The sequence below is a fragment of the Pseudorca crassidens genome, chromosome 11 (assembly GCF_039906515.1).
Source record: "Pseudorca crassidens isolate mPseCra1 chromosome 11, mPseCra1.hap1, whole genome shotgun sequence".
NCBI classification, from domain to species: domain Eukaryota; kingdom Metazoa; phylum Chordata; class Mammalia; order Artiodactyla; family Delphinidae; genus Pseudorca; species Pseudorca crassidens.
Window position 1 is genome coordinate 102110080 of NC_090306.1, and position 14846 is coordinate 102124925.

The 14846-nt window shown below is 54.0% G+C and overlaps 1 protein-coding gene across 2 annotated transcripts in view; it reads left to right on the forward strand.

The window, feature by feature from the left end:
• The window catches only part of FBLN1 (fibulin 1), an 81439-nt gene that overhangs the window by 55346 nt on the left and 11247 nt on the right, over positions 1-14846 (forward strand). The window contains exons 15-16 of one of the 2 annotated variants that reach the window (XM_067698371.1): positions 4907-5049; positions 7082-7213. In XM_067698371.1, coding sequence (XP_067554472.1) covers positions 4907-5049; positions 7082-7213 — 275 coding nt within the window. Of the gene's footprint in view, positions 1-4906; positions 5050-7081; positions 7214-14846 lie in introns of those variants that run through there. The other variant, XM_067698373.1, reaches the window with a different exon arrangement.

Consider the following 14846-nt stretch of genomic DNA (forward strand, 5'->3'; position numbering starts at 1 on the left):
ATGGATGGATGGGTGGGTGGATGGATAGATGGATGGTTGGATGATGGATGGGTGGATAGTATTTTCAAGGTTTAGTTCAAATATCACCTCTTCTATGAAATCAGCAAGACACAGCAGGGATTCATCATGTATTCAGTTATTCTTTTATCATGGTCCAGATTATTCAGGCCACAGAAGCACTTTTCCCATAGGAGTGTTAAGATGGGGGGGGGGGAGAAATTATCAGGGGCCTTAGAAGCCAGAATCACCTCTACAACATTCCCACCAGCTTTGTTTGCACTTGCCCTTGTCTGTGGAACTCCCTGCCTCTTAAGGTGGCCTGTTCCATTTTAGGACACCTCTGATGTTTCTCTGTGTGTACCTGAGAGCACATGTGGGGATGATACCTGAATTACCTGCCTGCTCACCTCCCTGCAGTTCCTTGAGGCCACTTAGCAGTATTCCTGGATCATCCTGCTGAGATCACACAGTGCAGAAGAAACCAACCAACCAAACAAACAAAAACACAAGAGTTTTAATGTCCTCCTTGCCATTTATTAGTTCTGTGACCTCGGATAAGTCGTTTGCCTTTCAGAGCTTCAAGGCCCACTTCCTGGATTATTTTGAACATTACGTGAAGTTACTTACACACGAGGCAGTGTCTGGCATGTGGTAGGCAGTTAATAAGTGTTGGTTTCTCCCCTCATTGGAAGGTACTTGAGTGTTCATTTGGATCTTGATTTAAATGGGGAATAGAAGTTCAGAGGGTTTGTAGAGCTGCCATCGCTTCCGACTCCTGGACCTGCGTGTGCACTTTTTGGGGGGGGGGGGCTGTGCCAAAAAGCACAGTGCGCTGTGCGGCTTGTGGGGTCTTAGTTCCCCAACCAGGGATTGAACCTGCACCCTTGGCAGTGAAAGTGCGGAGTCCTGACCACTGGACCGCCAGGGAGTTCCCGTGTGTGTGCCCTTCTGACTGTCACGGTACCAAATCAGGCTCCCAAGGGTAGAGGATAATAATTATGATTATCATTATTATACTGATGAAAATAATAACAACTGTGACAGCTAACACCTGGACACTGCTGTCTGTGAGCCAGGCACTGTGCCAAGCATCTAACTAACCCTCACGGAGCCTAGTGAGGAGAGTGCTGTTATGATCCTCATTTCACAATGAAGACATCGGGGAGAGAGAGGTTAAGTAACTTGCCCAGAGTCCCAGTGCTGATGTAAGGTGGGCCCGGGGTTCAAACACAGGCAGCCTGGCTCTGGAGTCTGCTCTCAAAAGGGCAGCCCCATGCTGTGAAGGGGGCAGGATACCGGGATGAGTCAGTGCTCCTCAGCTTGCTACTCTAGCCTCTTCTCAGAAAGCCCTGCATACCAGCCCCATTCTAAAATTCCCAAGTGAAAAACAAAGCATTTTATTAGCTAAGGAAGGAGGCAGTGTGGTGTAGAGGAAAAAGCTGTGAAGGTTAAATGAAGTGATGTGTGCAGCTGTCCAGCAGAGACATCAATGAGGTCTGAAAAACCACTGTGAACCACGCCTCTTTCTCAAATTTCAGGAAAACTAATTTCACATAAAAATGATCAACTCAAAATTATCCAGGTTAAATCTCATAAAAGATATTGTAGGGAAAAAGAGAATAAAGAACAGAATGATATCCTTCTGGGTAATGAAAGTACACCAGGAAGATATGCTCACAGACTAGATCAAAACTGTAGCCTATATCAAAACAAACTAAAAGGATTGAGAAAATTACCAAAAACGAAGGAAAAATGTAAGCCAGAATTAAGAAAAACCAAGAAATGAAGTAATGGAACTCAAGAAATAATTTAAAATTGAAGCAGAAAGCAGTTTCAGAAATAAATACTTAAGGAGAAGTTGAAAAGAAGAAAAATTTTATAAATTGAAAAATGAATAACGAAAGAGATGAAAAGGCTTGAAGAGAAAGTGACAGATGTTAAAGAGAGGCAAAGAAGATCCAACATACAGATAATAGAAATCTCCAAAGAACTAACCCAAAACAAGGGAGGGGAGCAATAAATGCTAAAAGTGATTACTCAAGAAACTTTACAGAAATTTTAAGAAAAAGATTTGAAATTCCATATTGAAAGAACACCCAACATACCTGAAGATATTGACTCAGAGCAACCAACACCAAGACAAAGAGAAAACAAAAAAATCCCTGTGCTTTTGGGCAAAAACAGCAAGTGACTTATATGGAAAAAAATTATATTATCATCAGACTTCTTCACAGCAACACTTATGCCAGAAGGAAATGAATACTTAGGATATTCAGGAAAATGTAAGCCAAGGATTTTATACCCAACAAAACAGACTTTCCTGTACAAAGGGCACAAACTATCATCAACATGTGAAATTGTCAACATGCAAGCACTAAACATAGTTACTCATAGAACTACAACTAAATGAGTGCAGTAAGAAAAAAGGGAAGTATGGGGACTTCCCTGGCGGTCTAGTTAAGACTCTGCGCTTCCACCGCAGGTGGCGCGGGTTCGATCCTTGGTCAGGGAACTAAGATCCTGCATGCCACGCGGTGTGGCAAAAAAAGAAAAAAAAAAAAGGAAAGAAATGGCTCAGACAATGTAGAAATAGCACATCTATTTAAAAATTGTAGGTAGAATAGGGAGAACATATCCCAAAAAAATTATTCTGATTAATTATGTTAGTGGTAGTAATTTTAGCATTGTTGTTCTGAGAGTACTGGGTTAAATATGAAATATACTAAATAAATAAGTATGGAATATTCTATCATCTCCTGTGTTCTTAAGAACGAGGATTTTGATATGGAAAAAAGGAGATTCCTTTGGTACATAGAAGAGATTAAGTAAAAAACTATGTGGTTCTTGTTTTGAATTGTCAGTATCAGTATGAACTTATGATGTAGTTCATCTCTAAAAATGTCCACTGAAGAAGCCTAGAAACAATGACCAGCTCAGTAGGACTGAGCAGTCCTGGTATCCAGACTGTGGTCTTGAAATACCATTCTCTACTAAAAAACAAAACAAACCCAACACTTCTTGGAGAAATAGCTGGGGCAGTAAAAGTGTAAGATGAGGCTGGACCGCCTTGTCAAGCCAGACAGCAAGAAAACCATCAGAGATTCCTAGGGCCAGGTCCAAAGGACTTGGGAGCCAACCCGATTTACCCTGTGGCCAAAGATGGGAAAACGTGAGCTCCAGTAAAGGATAATAATTGCAATAGGTTGAAATCCATCCAATAGTTTAAATCTATGAGTTCATACTGATATTTTTAAAGAGTCAACTGATAACCTCTGGATAATGATCGCTAGTTCCTTATCCTGAAAACAGGTCAACACAAAGAAAGAATCAAGCATTAATCTTGCTTTTCCTCTATGAACTTTACCCCCTGGTAACCAGATAGTGTATGAGGGGAAGCATCTCTTTAGAGAAGTATTCAAACTAACAAGTGAAAAAGAAATTATCAACTCGGACCACAGCATCGTGCCGTCCCCGGTGAATCAGTGGACCTGGACCCTGAGCATTAGCAGCTGCTAACGTCACAGAAAGGAGATGACCAGACACCACGTGCCTCCGATGGAAGACACACCAGCACCTGTCATTTCGCTGAAGGACCTGGGTCTGCATCTGATCAGGTGTCTGGATCCGGCTGCCCATGGGCAGGGAATGCAGAGGACAGGGGAACACGCTGGGCTGCGCCGCCAGGATGCAGTCAGCAAGTCCAGAAGCTACGGAAGCTCCATAGCTCAGATGCTTTGCTTCCCTAACAGGTAAACTGTATGGAAAATGAAGGAATGGAGAGGAAACCTCAAGGTTAAAAAGGACTTTAGAAAGATATAACAGGGACTTCCCTGGTGGTCCAGTGGGTAAGGCTCCACGCTCCCAATGCAGGGGGCCCGGGTTCGATCCCTGGTCAGGGAACTAGGTCCCTCATGCCACAACTAAGAGCCCGCATGCTGCAGCTAAGAGCCCACATGCCGCAACAAAGATCCCACGTGCTGCAACTAAGACCCGGCGCAGCCAAATAAATAAAAAGAGGAAGATATAACAAAAATGTTTTAACGGACAAGTTTAAACGATAGTGTCTTGAGATGCACACTTACGTGACACAGATGTAAAGGAGCCCAGGTAAGTGATTGCTAGGACAGTCAGGACAGGAGTTACTCTGGGGGTGCACGAGGGGGTTGAGACGGGTCTGGGGCCCACGAAGGGCCCTCAGGTGGCAGGTGAAGCTCTCTTTCCTGACCTGGGTGCTGATTATAAAGTGGTTTGCCTTATAATACTCATTCAGTGGTACCTTTGTTTTGTGTAGCTCTTGCATTTGTGTTTTATTTTATGATAAAGAGGTTTTGAAAATATCGCTAGACCTGTGACAAACTTGGGCCCCTTTTCCTTCCTCCCCGTCCATCGCGTGACATTGGAGATTTGACCGCTTTGTGCTGGGCGCCAAGCTGGGTGCTTTACGTACGCTCCCTCATTTATTACCCCTGCAGCCCCCCGACCCGGGGCCCCAGGAAAGCCAGACCCTGTCTCCCTTGTTTGCTTTGGTGTCCCTGGTGCCTGACACCCAGCAGATGCTCAAAACACACTTGTTGAGCAAGTGAACGAATGAATGTGATTTGCAGTTGTAGAAACTGAAGCTCAGTTCGTATAGTTGGCAAATAGCAAAGCTTTGCTTATCCCAGCCGGGATGGACGGAAACCGGGGCGTGTCTCGGGGGTTTGGGTTCTGGTCCAGTTTGCAGCAAGGGCAGAGAAGCATCCTCTCGGAGCAGCCGGGCTGCGGAGGCCAGTGCGGGTCTCCGACGGAGCCATCTCTGGGACAGGTGGTCCCGCCTGGCCACCTGCTTGTCCTCCCCGGACCCCGGTCTCTGTGGGAGTGCTGGTTCCACCTTTCCCATCACTTCTTGTGCTGTGGTTCCCCTCAGGCTCCGCCAAGAGAAGACAGACACCGTCCGCTGCATCAAGTCCTGCCGCCCCAATGACGTCACCTGCGTGCTGGACCCAGTGCACACCATCTCCCACACTGTCGTGTCGCTGCCCACCTTCCGCGAGTTCACCCGCCCCGAAGGTGAGTGGCCGCTCCCACGGCGTGGAACCGGCGTAGGGGTCCCGGGGGAGGCCGTCGTCTGGAGGAGCTTCCTTGCCAGGCAGCCCCCTTGCTGGAGTTGAGAGCTTGGCCTGCAGGAGCCACTCCTTGGTTGGGGTGTGGGTTTGGGGTTTGGAATGCAGATCCCTCCCTGCCTCTGCATCTCCTCCGTGTCCCCAGACTACATGGCGGTACCGTTCCAGCCCATTCCCAGCTCTCAGTTCGGGGGTCTCTTCTTAGGGGTTACAGTTGTTCAACAAATAGCTATCAAGTGTTGATTCTGTGCCAAGCGCGGGGCTATGGGGGCCTCCAGGAGGCAGTGACTCCACTCTGGGTCCTGAGGGGTCAGTAGGAGGCAACTTAGTGAAAGTGGGGAGAACGGAGACATCTGGAGGTGAGTGCGGAGTGTAGACCTTCGAGGAACAAAGCCAAGTTTTTCTGGCTGGAGTGGTGGACGGCTTGGCAAGAGAGGGCCTGAAAGGGGGAGAGCGGGAGGCTGCACTTGGAGTTGGGGCTTCAACTCCTAGGCCTTGGGAGCCAGTAGAGGGTTGGGACTGATGCTATTTGCACACAGAAGCATCATCCTGGAGACCGAGGGGCAGATGGGCTGGTGCGGCCAGACCAGCTCCAGGGAGCCCAGCATAAAGCAGTCAGTGTGCCCTGCGCCCGGCAGCTCCTGGCCTGCAGTGTAGACCTGCCATCACAGCCCCCTTTTCACACAGGCAGTCCCAAGGCAGCGGGCTCCTGGCGCCCGGCAGAGGGCTGTGGATGGGGTGCTTCTCCGTATGCCTTGCTTCGGGGTGTGCAGCCCACGTGCCAGGGCTGGTGTGGTCTCCAGACACCGCCTCCCTCTGTGGAGGCCTTCAGGGGAGCTCGCCATGAGGATTCACTCTGTAAACGTCGACTGAGCCTCCGATGTGTCAGGCTCGGGCCAGGCTCTGGGACACAGTGATGAGAAAGAGCCCTCTGACCATCTCAGGGAAGACGGACAGTTTGCCCTGTGTTTACACGCGGCAACGGGGTCCTGGGGGGTAATGCAGGTGCACATGCCGGAGCGTGGAGCCTGGCCACGGGGGTGGGAGGGCACCAGAGGCACCCCGGGATGTGCTTGCCTGCGGGAGCCGGTGGCCCTTGCCCCGCCTGCCCACTCCTTCCTCTAGAAAAGGGGAGGCACAGAATCTTCATAGGGTGCGCGGACTTGGGTCGGAGAAAATCACTGACTGCTGTTCGCCTTATGCAGAATCACGGGTTCCACCAAACCACAAATCCTTCCCGAATCCCTAATGGCCGGTTTTGTGGCCTCCTGGCCAGTGCCGATCCATGATCTTGTTCTAGCGGGAACTGGGTGTGGTTAGAGACACCTGTCGGCATCTCGGGCCCAGGCGGTCCAGACCTTGACCATTAGCGTTGAGAGGATCCTTGATAGGCCCTGGCGGGCTGCCTCGTTCACTTTACAGATGAGGAAACTGAGGCCCAGAGAGAGAACATTCCCCCCCCACGACCCGAGACAACACAGAGCGGGGGTAAATCGGGGCCTCGTGCTCCCCGCCCAGGGCAGGTTGCCGGCTTCATGTCAGGTGGCCCGGGAGACGGATACAGCCACCAAACTGCCCGGCCCGGCCTGAGAAGTGGCTTCTGACCCACATCACTGTGGGGCAGGGGACCAGCCTGCTCCCTTGCCCTTTCTGACCTCTCGCCCATATCCCGTCATCCACCCCCCTTCCCCATCTCCCCAGCGTCAGGGAGACTCCCGAATCATCACCAGTTCCTTTAGCACCGGCCCTGCTTCTGATCAGCTCCATGATCAGTCTTAGGGAAGACTCGCAGGCGCTCCAGGCCTCGGCTTCCCCGTTGATGAGAAGCGGGGACAGGCTATGATCTAGGGCCCCTGAGGGGCCCTCCACCTTCTCCATGCAGGGGGTCCCTCATGTTGGGTCGTCATTGCCTTGGGGGGCATTTCCAGGGTCCCAGGGCCCAGCGCTGCACGCTCTCCATGCCGTGCTTCTCTCTGCAGAAATCATCTTCCTCCGGGCCATCACGCCCGCGTATCCTGCCAACCACGCTGACATCATCTTCGACATAACAGACGGGAACCTCCGCGACTCCTTCGATATCATCAAGCGCTACATGGACGGCATGACCGTGGGTGAGTGGCCGGAGACGGCAGGTCCACCTAGACTCCCCCTCGTCCTCCCAGCCAGCGGCGTAGCCGAGGCCTGTTGGGAACCAGCCCGGCTCCCATCTGAGTCCCCTGGTCCTTCAGGGCTCAGATGGAACCCCCCCCCACACACACACCCCAGCCAATCACAGTGTGAGGAGCATCAGGGTGGTGGAGCCGCCAGCTCTCGGGGAGACCCCTGTGGGCTCAGTCTCCCGACCTACAAAGGGTGGATTAACTAGGTCTCTGCGTCTCATGGATTTCAAACATGGATTTCAGACAAGGTCACACAGGTAAAGCACTGGTCCGGGGACGCGGCGCAGCTGCCCCATCGTGGGAGCTGATACGATCTTTATTCTTATGGTGCAACAGAGGAATAGCTAACGGGCGTCAGGGCCTGGCTCGCCTTGCAGGGTGTCCGGTCTTGTCCCCTCCCGCGTGTCATTGGGTAGGAGGACTGAAGTCGCATCAAGGTGCACGTACAGCCCCCCACACACACACACCCCGAGATTCAGCACCGAGGGAGGGCTGGCCGGGAGGGGGAGAAGCAGAAGCGGGTGCGTCTGGGAAGCTGTTCTCGGTGCCTCTCCTGAACTGTCACGCTTTAAAGACTTCAAATTCATGGAGAATGAAAACCATCACATCTGCCACTTTGGACGTAAATGTAGACTCGCGTTTTCAAAGCAGCTGAGCAACTGAGGGCCAGGCCTGTCCTCGCCTAGGCCTCCGTCTGCTCGTCGTGCATAGGGTGGGCAGGAGTGGGCCTCGTGGTCTCTTAGGCCCCCCGGATTTTGTGAGGTCTTGAGCGCCCACTCGGCTGGTCCTGGAGCCGAGCATTTTGGAACATGGTCTGTAGGTGGCGCTGTTGGACCTCAGAACCCCTAGGCCCCCAGCCACCACCGTTGTCGAGCTGCAGCTGAAGATAGGGAATGGTTATTCCCCTGTGGCCAAAGAGCCATCTATAGCGACTTTACAAGCTCTTAAGTGGGTTTGCATGTTGTAAACATGACTGAGTCATCTGGGGGGCCCCCACCCCCGGCTCCTCCTCCGCTAGTTGGCAGCAGGAATAATTAGTTAATTACAGTTAATGGTACATTAGCTCGCACTGGGATGCCGAGGGGAGGGCGTGCAGTTTGGTCGTCAGCAGGCTTAAAACTTGGCCACTTGCGCTTCAGTCACTGCCTACCCTGGGCCTCAGTTTCCCCCATCGTTAGGTGAAGAGACACTTAAGGGACCTTCGGGCGCCTGGGGATGAGGGCAGACAGGAGGAAGTGGGGTCACCTCGCCCACCGAAGCCCACCTTGAGCCAGCCCTGTGCTTGGCGCTGGGCCTGCAGGTGTGGCTGCAACACAGCCCACCCTGGGGCAGTTCACAGCTCTCGGAACCACAGGAGTTGGAATCAGAACCTTCCGACGCACTCATTCATTCTTTGCACTTCTGCATTCTTCCCAAGCCCGCCCTGTACCAGGCCCTGGGCCCGGCCTTGTGGGTACAGAGATGGGTCAGTACCACGCAGCCCCTGCCCCTAAGGGCTTTGCATTCCACCGGGGTGGGAGGAGGTGTGCGGCGCATAAACAGATCATCAAAATGCGGCGGTGGAGAGACAGTGGCAAGGGTCTCCGGCCGCGGCCTCCCTGGGGGCGGGCTCTGTACCGTGTGTGTGCCTTCACTTCCCAGCTAAAGCCTTCCTGAAGTGACCCACGCCAGGGGCTGGGCAGCCGCCAGGCCCAGAGCCGGTGCTCAGCGGCACAGTTTTCTAGCCGCATCTATACTCCAAACAGAACCAACCTGGGAGTCTCGATTTCTTGGCTACCCATCCCCTGGGGCAGAAAATCCTGTCATCTCAGAGCCTGGAGGCTCCTGGAGGCCACCTCTTCCAAATTCTTCTTTGGCAGAGGGGGCAGCAAGGGGGCTGGCCGATCTTCCCAGGATGACTCGGGGTAAGGTGGGGAACAGGACAGACCCCTGGTGTGAGAGGCGACGCCCAGGCCGCAGAGACAGAGCAGCCTCTCTCCTCACTGTGCTTCGTCACGTGGGCCCCGGTCTTTGGATTCTGGTGCTGGGGGAGGGCCCAGGCTGGCCCTTGGGAATTCATCCTGCCTGTGATCCGGCCTCCTGGGTAGGCCCGGCCTCTTCAACTTCTCAGGACATTTGCTGGACGTCCCGTCGGTTGGGCCCCTGGAGTTTACCAACGCCCTCTCCCAGGTGGAGGACCAAGGCCAGAGGGGGCAGGGTCTCGCCGAGGTGGGACCCAGGCTGTGCTGGGCTCTGGTCTCTGTACCCTCCGGTCGCTGCCTTGTTTGTCTGCTTGGGGTCTCTTCCCTGGGCTTCCCTATCCCCACCTCCTTCCTGCTCCTCTAATGAACCAAATAGCTTCTGTGCCCTCCAGGAGCTTCTGGGCTCTGGGGGTAGCCACCCTGGCACACGCTGGCCCTGGACACAGGCCTGTCCACCTGCGATGGACTTGAGAGCAGTCTGAGCAGCCCTGGGAACCACCGCTGGGCACGCTCACCCTCGCATCCCTGCTCGCTCACCCCCGCATCCCTGCTTGGTCCTTACAGATGCCTCAGGGGATGTGATCACCTCCCTTGGGCAAAGGAGGGAGCAGAGTAAATGACCACCTGAGACTGAGCAATGGAAAAACCACAGGGCCCGGGTTGTTTGCAGACTTGTTAACGGATGAAGGAGCGATGGCCAGAAAGGGCAGGAGGCTGGTCCTAGGCCCCCTGGTGCTGGGGGGCAGAGCAGGCCTAGAACCCAGTCTTCCCCAGACACCCAGAGTTGGAGGCTGCGGACAGCTGGTGTTGACTCGGGCAAAGTTACCGCGAGTTCGTGTCCCAGAAAATTACCCAGCGTACGAGCCGCCATTGAGTTCATTCCTCCCCCAAATAACAGAAGAAGAAGAAAGTACCCCAAGTCGATTAAGAACCGAAAAAGGCCAGACTTTCCCCTAATGTATCCTTTAAAAACCAGTTCTTCGCAGGGATAAAGGCGGCTCTGAAGCAGAGCTGAGCTGCTGTCTCTGTAAAGCCCCTTGCAGCCACCCTGTTGCATTCCTCTTTCACCAGCTGTCAATGAAAAATGAAGAATGCATTTTCGACCTGTGCGAAAATGCTCTATTAATGCCTGAGGTATTCTCCGGCCACTACAAAGCCTTCCTTATCCAGCCCCGGTTTCGTTCTTCGCTCAGCAGAGTACTGGCTGTTATCGGGGGCTGCTCCAGAAGGGGTCTTTCAGGTAATAGCTCCTGAGAGATGACTCATGGGGACCCTGGCGAGACGGGCGCAGGCAGTGTAGCATCAGCCCCAGCAACTGGGGGCCACCCCTGGACTCCCCAGGCCTCTGGGTGGCAGCTGGTGTCTGAGCCTCAGCCTTCCCCAACCCCTCCCTGCTCACTACTTCCTTTTAACTATTTTTCTAAGGAGGGGAAGCAAAAGTCTGTCTATATTGAGGGTCAGCTTGGCCACAATTTCTGCTAAAACCTCCCCAAAGCCAATAGGAACTAGACAGCGCTCAGCGGAAGTTGCTTTTTAGACCCACTGGTTGATTTTGTGAACAGCCTTCCTGATCCTTGGCTGGCATCACTGTTTCTATAAGAAAAGGCTGACGTGCTGGCCCGGGGTCCCACGGGCTGCAGCTGACAAGCAGGTATGCTGTATGTTGAGTCTGTTCTGGGTTGTTCCCTGAGCTCCGCTTCCTCCGCTGGGTCCCCTGAGAAACAGAAGCGCTCCCGTCCTCAGCTCCTGGCGAGGCACCGTGGCAGCCAGTCCTGCTCCCAGTAAAGTCTGAATGAATGGCGATTGGCTGCCTCACCTCAGAGATTGCTTACCTGTATTAGGTTGAGGAGTGATATTCCCTCATCACAGACACCATTATTGTCATTAGATGAAATGATTACGTGACAGGTCCTAGCAGCACCCGGCACACAGTAGGTGTGCAGGAACTCAATGTTAATGGAACCCAAACTTTTTCCCAATGCCGATGCTGTCTGTACTGAAGCAAGATGCGGGGCCTCTAAGTTTGCCCGGTCTGTACCACCCTCGTAACGATATCCTCACTCCCCCTCCTAAAGGGAACCAAAACCTTTTGCATTTTGAAATAGCACTCTAAGTTTCATCTGTGAACATATAAGGATTATTACCCTATTTCAAGTTAAGTTTGAAAGTATCAGTGGCTGGGGTGGCCCCTTTTGGGCAAAACACAGTGGAGTCTCTGCTGCTACAGAGGGAGCATGGAACTTGGGCTCAGATGTTCTGGGCATAATTCTGGCTTGATTCTCTGTTTCGAGCTGTGTGACCTCAGGCAGGTCTCATAACCTCTCTGAGCCTCAGTTTTCTTCTCAGCAAGCTTGCCATAATACTTGCCTTGCCGGGTTATGAGGACTGGAAGGAGTTGTGTGTATTTTAACATAACTGGGTAGGTTGTTAGGGTGATACATGAGCCACTGTGAGGAAGCCGTTTGGAGTGGGAGAGCTGGTGAGAGCTCGGGGCTCCCTGAGAGGACAGGACAGCAGGCCAGAGGGAGGCACGTGGGACGGTGCCAGGACTGTTCACCCCAAAGTGGCTCCAGCTACCTGGGAGCTATGTAATAGGCACATCTCGTGGCCTCAGCTGACCAGTCGGGCCCACCCTGAAGCAGAATGATGGAGGCTGTGCCTCCCGAGTTCTGTCATCCTTGAATTATCTTACTCATTCGACAAGAGCATCCTGGGTTCCTACTCCACGCCGAGCCCTGGGCTGGCTGCTGAGGAACAAATTTACACCCAAGCCCCAGGTCCTGCTTTCAAGAAGCTGCCTCCTGGCTTCCCTAGCATCCTGCCATCGGAATTCCTATAGCAGAGAGTGCTTGCTTTCCAGCAGTAGGCTCTGTGCCTGTTAATGTCTCAGTGGGAGAGACAAGTGGTGTGTGTCAGGGCTGCCATGTACAGTTGAATATGTTGTGCACTGAGAAACCCTAGGGGGGACCATTCGCAGCTGCTTCTATGTGCAGTGCACAACCTAGTCAGCTGTACATAGCAGCCCCAGTACAAGAGCTTGTGAGTGAAGATACCAGCCTAGGGCTTCCCTGGTGGTGCAGTGGTTGGGAGTCCGCCTGCTGATGCAGGGGACACGGGTTCGTGCCCCGGTCTGGGAGGATCCCACATGCCGCGGAGTGGCTGGGCCCGTGAGCCATGGCCGCTGAGCCTGCGCGTCCAGAGCCTGTGCTCCGCGGCGGGAGGGGCCACAGCGGTGAGAGGCCCGCGTACCGCAAAAAACAAAAAAAAGATACCAACCTAGCTGTGCCTCTGCCCCTGGCCAGGCGAGGCCTCATGCAAAGCAAAGAGCTTGTTCGCCTGGCCATCTGGCTTCAAGTTACCCTCAGTGGTCCCAGCTACCAGGGCCCAGATCGCCTCTGCAAAATCATTACCTCTTAAGGGGTTAAACATGCGCTGCTGACCCCATCCGGCAGCCTGATTCGGAAAGCTTGGCCTGGGATCAGTACACATTACGAATGAGATTCAGAAATTCCACCTAAAAACAACAGCGCAGCCATCCCTGCCAGTGATGAGTGATCCGCCCTGTCCCGGCTTTCACGGCAAATCCCAGGGATTAGGCGCTTTCTCTTCTCCGGGAGGCACAGCCCCGTCACCGGGGGGTGGGGGGTGGGGGGCCACACCCTGGCCAACAGCCAGGTTGTTTCCCGGGTGACAGCGCAGGGACGGGCCTCGGCCCGACTTCACCTGGAGGCTGGCCGTGCGGGGAGGGCAGGAGGGGGTCTCTCAGAGGAGCGAGATGGGGCGCGAGAGGGGGACAAACTTTGACACTTTTTGTGCTTCTTGCACTGGGACCCCGCGGAGCAGAGATAGGTTCGTAGGCGTCAGGCCCAGCGCCGTCCTGACTCGTAGAAATGCAGCTATTCCCCCTGCAAGCCCTGTGAGGAGGGCTTCTGACACCCAGTTTCACAGGTGCAGAAGCTCTCAGAGGCCACCCCCCAGGCAGCCCCCTGGCTCGGGCAGGACTCTCAGGGCTCAGAGGGGTCCACTGGGGCACAGCCCTGCTTTTGAGCCCCCCACCCCGAGGGGGGCACACAGGGGCCACAGGGCTCCTCGCTGGACACCTGCCCGCTCCTGCCCCTGGACCCATGCGTCACATGGGCTGCTTCTCACACCTGCCTCCGACGTCTTCACCTGGCTGTGAGGTCCCGCGAACCTGGCCAGAGCATCTTCCTCTCTTAGCAGAGCACTTCCGCGTCACGGGGAAATGTGCTGCAGCTACTCTGTTCCTGAAGCTGGAAGCCAGGGACCCTCTGCTCTCCTCCTCCCCCCGCCCCACCCACAGCCAGTAGCTGCTGGTTCTGTCAGGTTTTAAACCCCAGCTTTCACGTCCAAACCTGCTGCCTGGCTGGAGAGACGTCCTCAGCCTCAGCCTGCTTTTCTCCTCCCCAGCGTCCAGCGCTCTCATCCCTTCCTTTCCCCTCCACTCTACTCCAGCCACCCCAGCCCGTGCCCCAGACCCCAGACATTTTATGGCCTCTCTCTTCTGAACTTTAGCCATAGCATCCACCTGCTTCTCCTCTTGGTAAGCTCCTATTCATCCCTCAAAGCCCAAGTCAGCCATCACCTCCTCTCACATGCCCTCCATGCCCCCCACAGGCAGAGTGTGCAGCTCCTTCCTTTGTGCTCCCAGGGCACCCTGGATGAGCTTCTTATAGGACTCCTGTCATACTCATTCTTCTAGCAAATAAGGTGTGTGTCCAATGGGTGCAGACCCTGCTCCAGGGGATGTAGCAACGACCAAGACAGACAGACATGAATCCTTACCTCATACATGTTTTATTCCAGAGGGTAGCAGCAGACAAGAAACAAGTACAGTCTCCACACTGTCAGGCGGTGGCGAGTGTTATGCAGAGGCAGGAGAGGAGGGGGGCAGCGTGTGGGGAGCAGCAACTGTACATCTGGAGGTGGAGACATTCGCCTAAGACTCGAGGAGCTGAGGAAATGAACCATGAGGAGATCTGGAGGAAGAGCTCCAGGCAGCAGGAACAGCAGGTGCAAAGTTCCTGAGGCAGCGGCGAGCCTGGCGTGTTTGAATCACGGCAAGGAGGCTGCAGCTAGAGCAGAGGCACGGTCTTGAGGCTGTCGGAACGGCTCTGGCTTTTCTGCTGAGAGAGGTGGGAGCCACATGAGGGTTTCGGGACGAGGAGGGAGATGACCTAATATTATAAAGGCTCCCTCTGGGCTCCGGGGTGAGGCTGGGCTCAGGAAGACACTGCGGCTAGCTCAGTGATCCAGGCTGGAGATGACGGTAGTTTTGACCATGTGGCCCCGGCAGGAGGGGCGAACAGTAGACTGATACCAGATGTGCTGGGAGGTGGTGCCAGGCTTTGCAGACAAATTAGGTGCCGAGGCAGGGATGACCCCTTGGATTTCACCTAAAGAACAAGGAGACTAGGGTTGTCATCAGGTGAGCCAGGGGAGCTGTGACATGGCAGCTTTGCGGAGGTCAGAAGTTCCCTTCGACATTAAGATTGAGGGGCTTGTTGCACACCCGTGGCCGTGCGGGGTAGAATAAGTGAGTCTGGGAGGTGTTAGCACGTGGTAGTTGGAGCCCCAAGGCCAGACAAGCTTGCCAAGGAATTGAG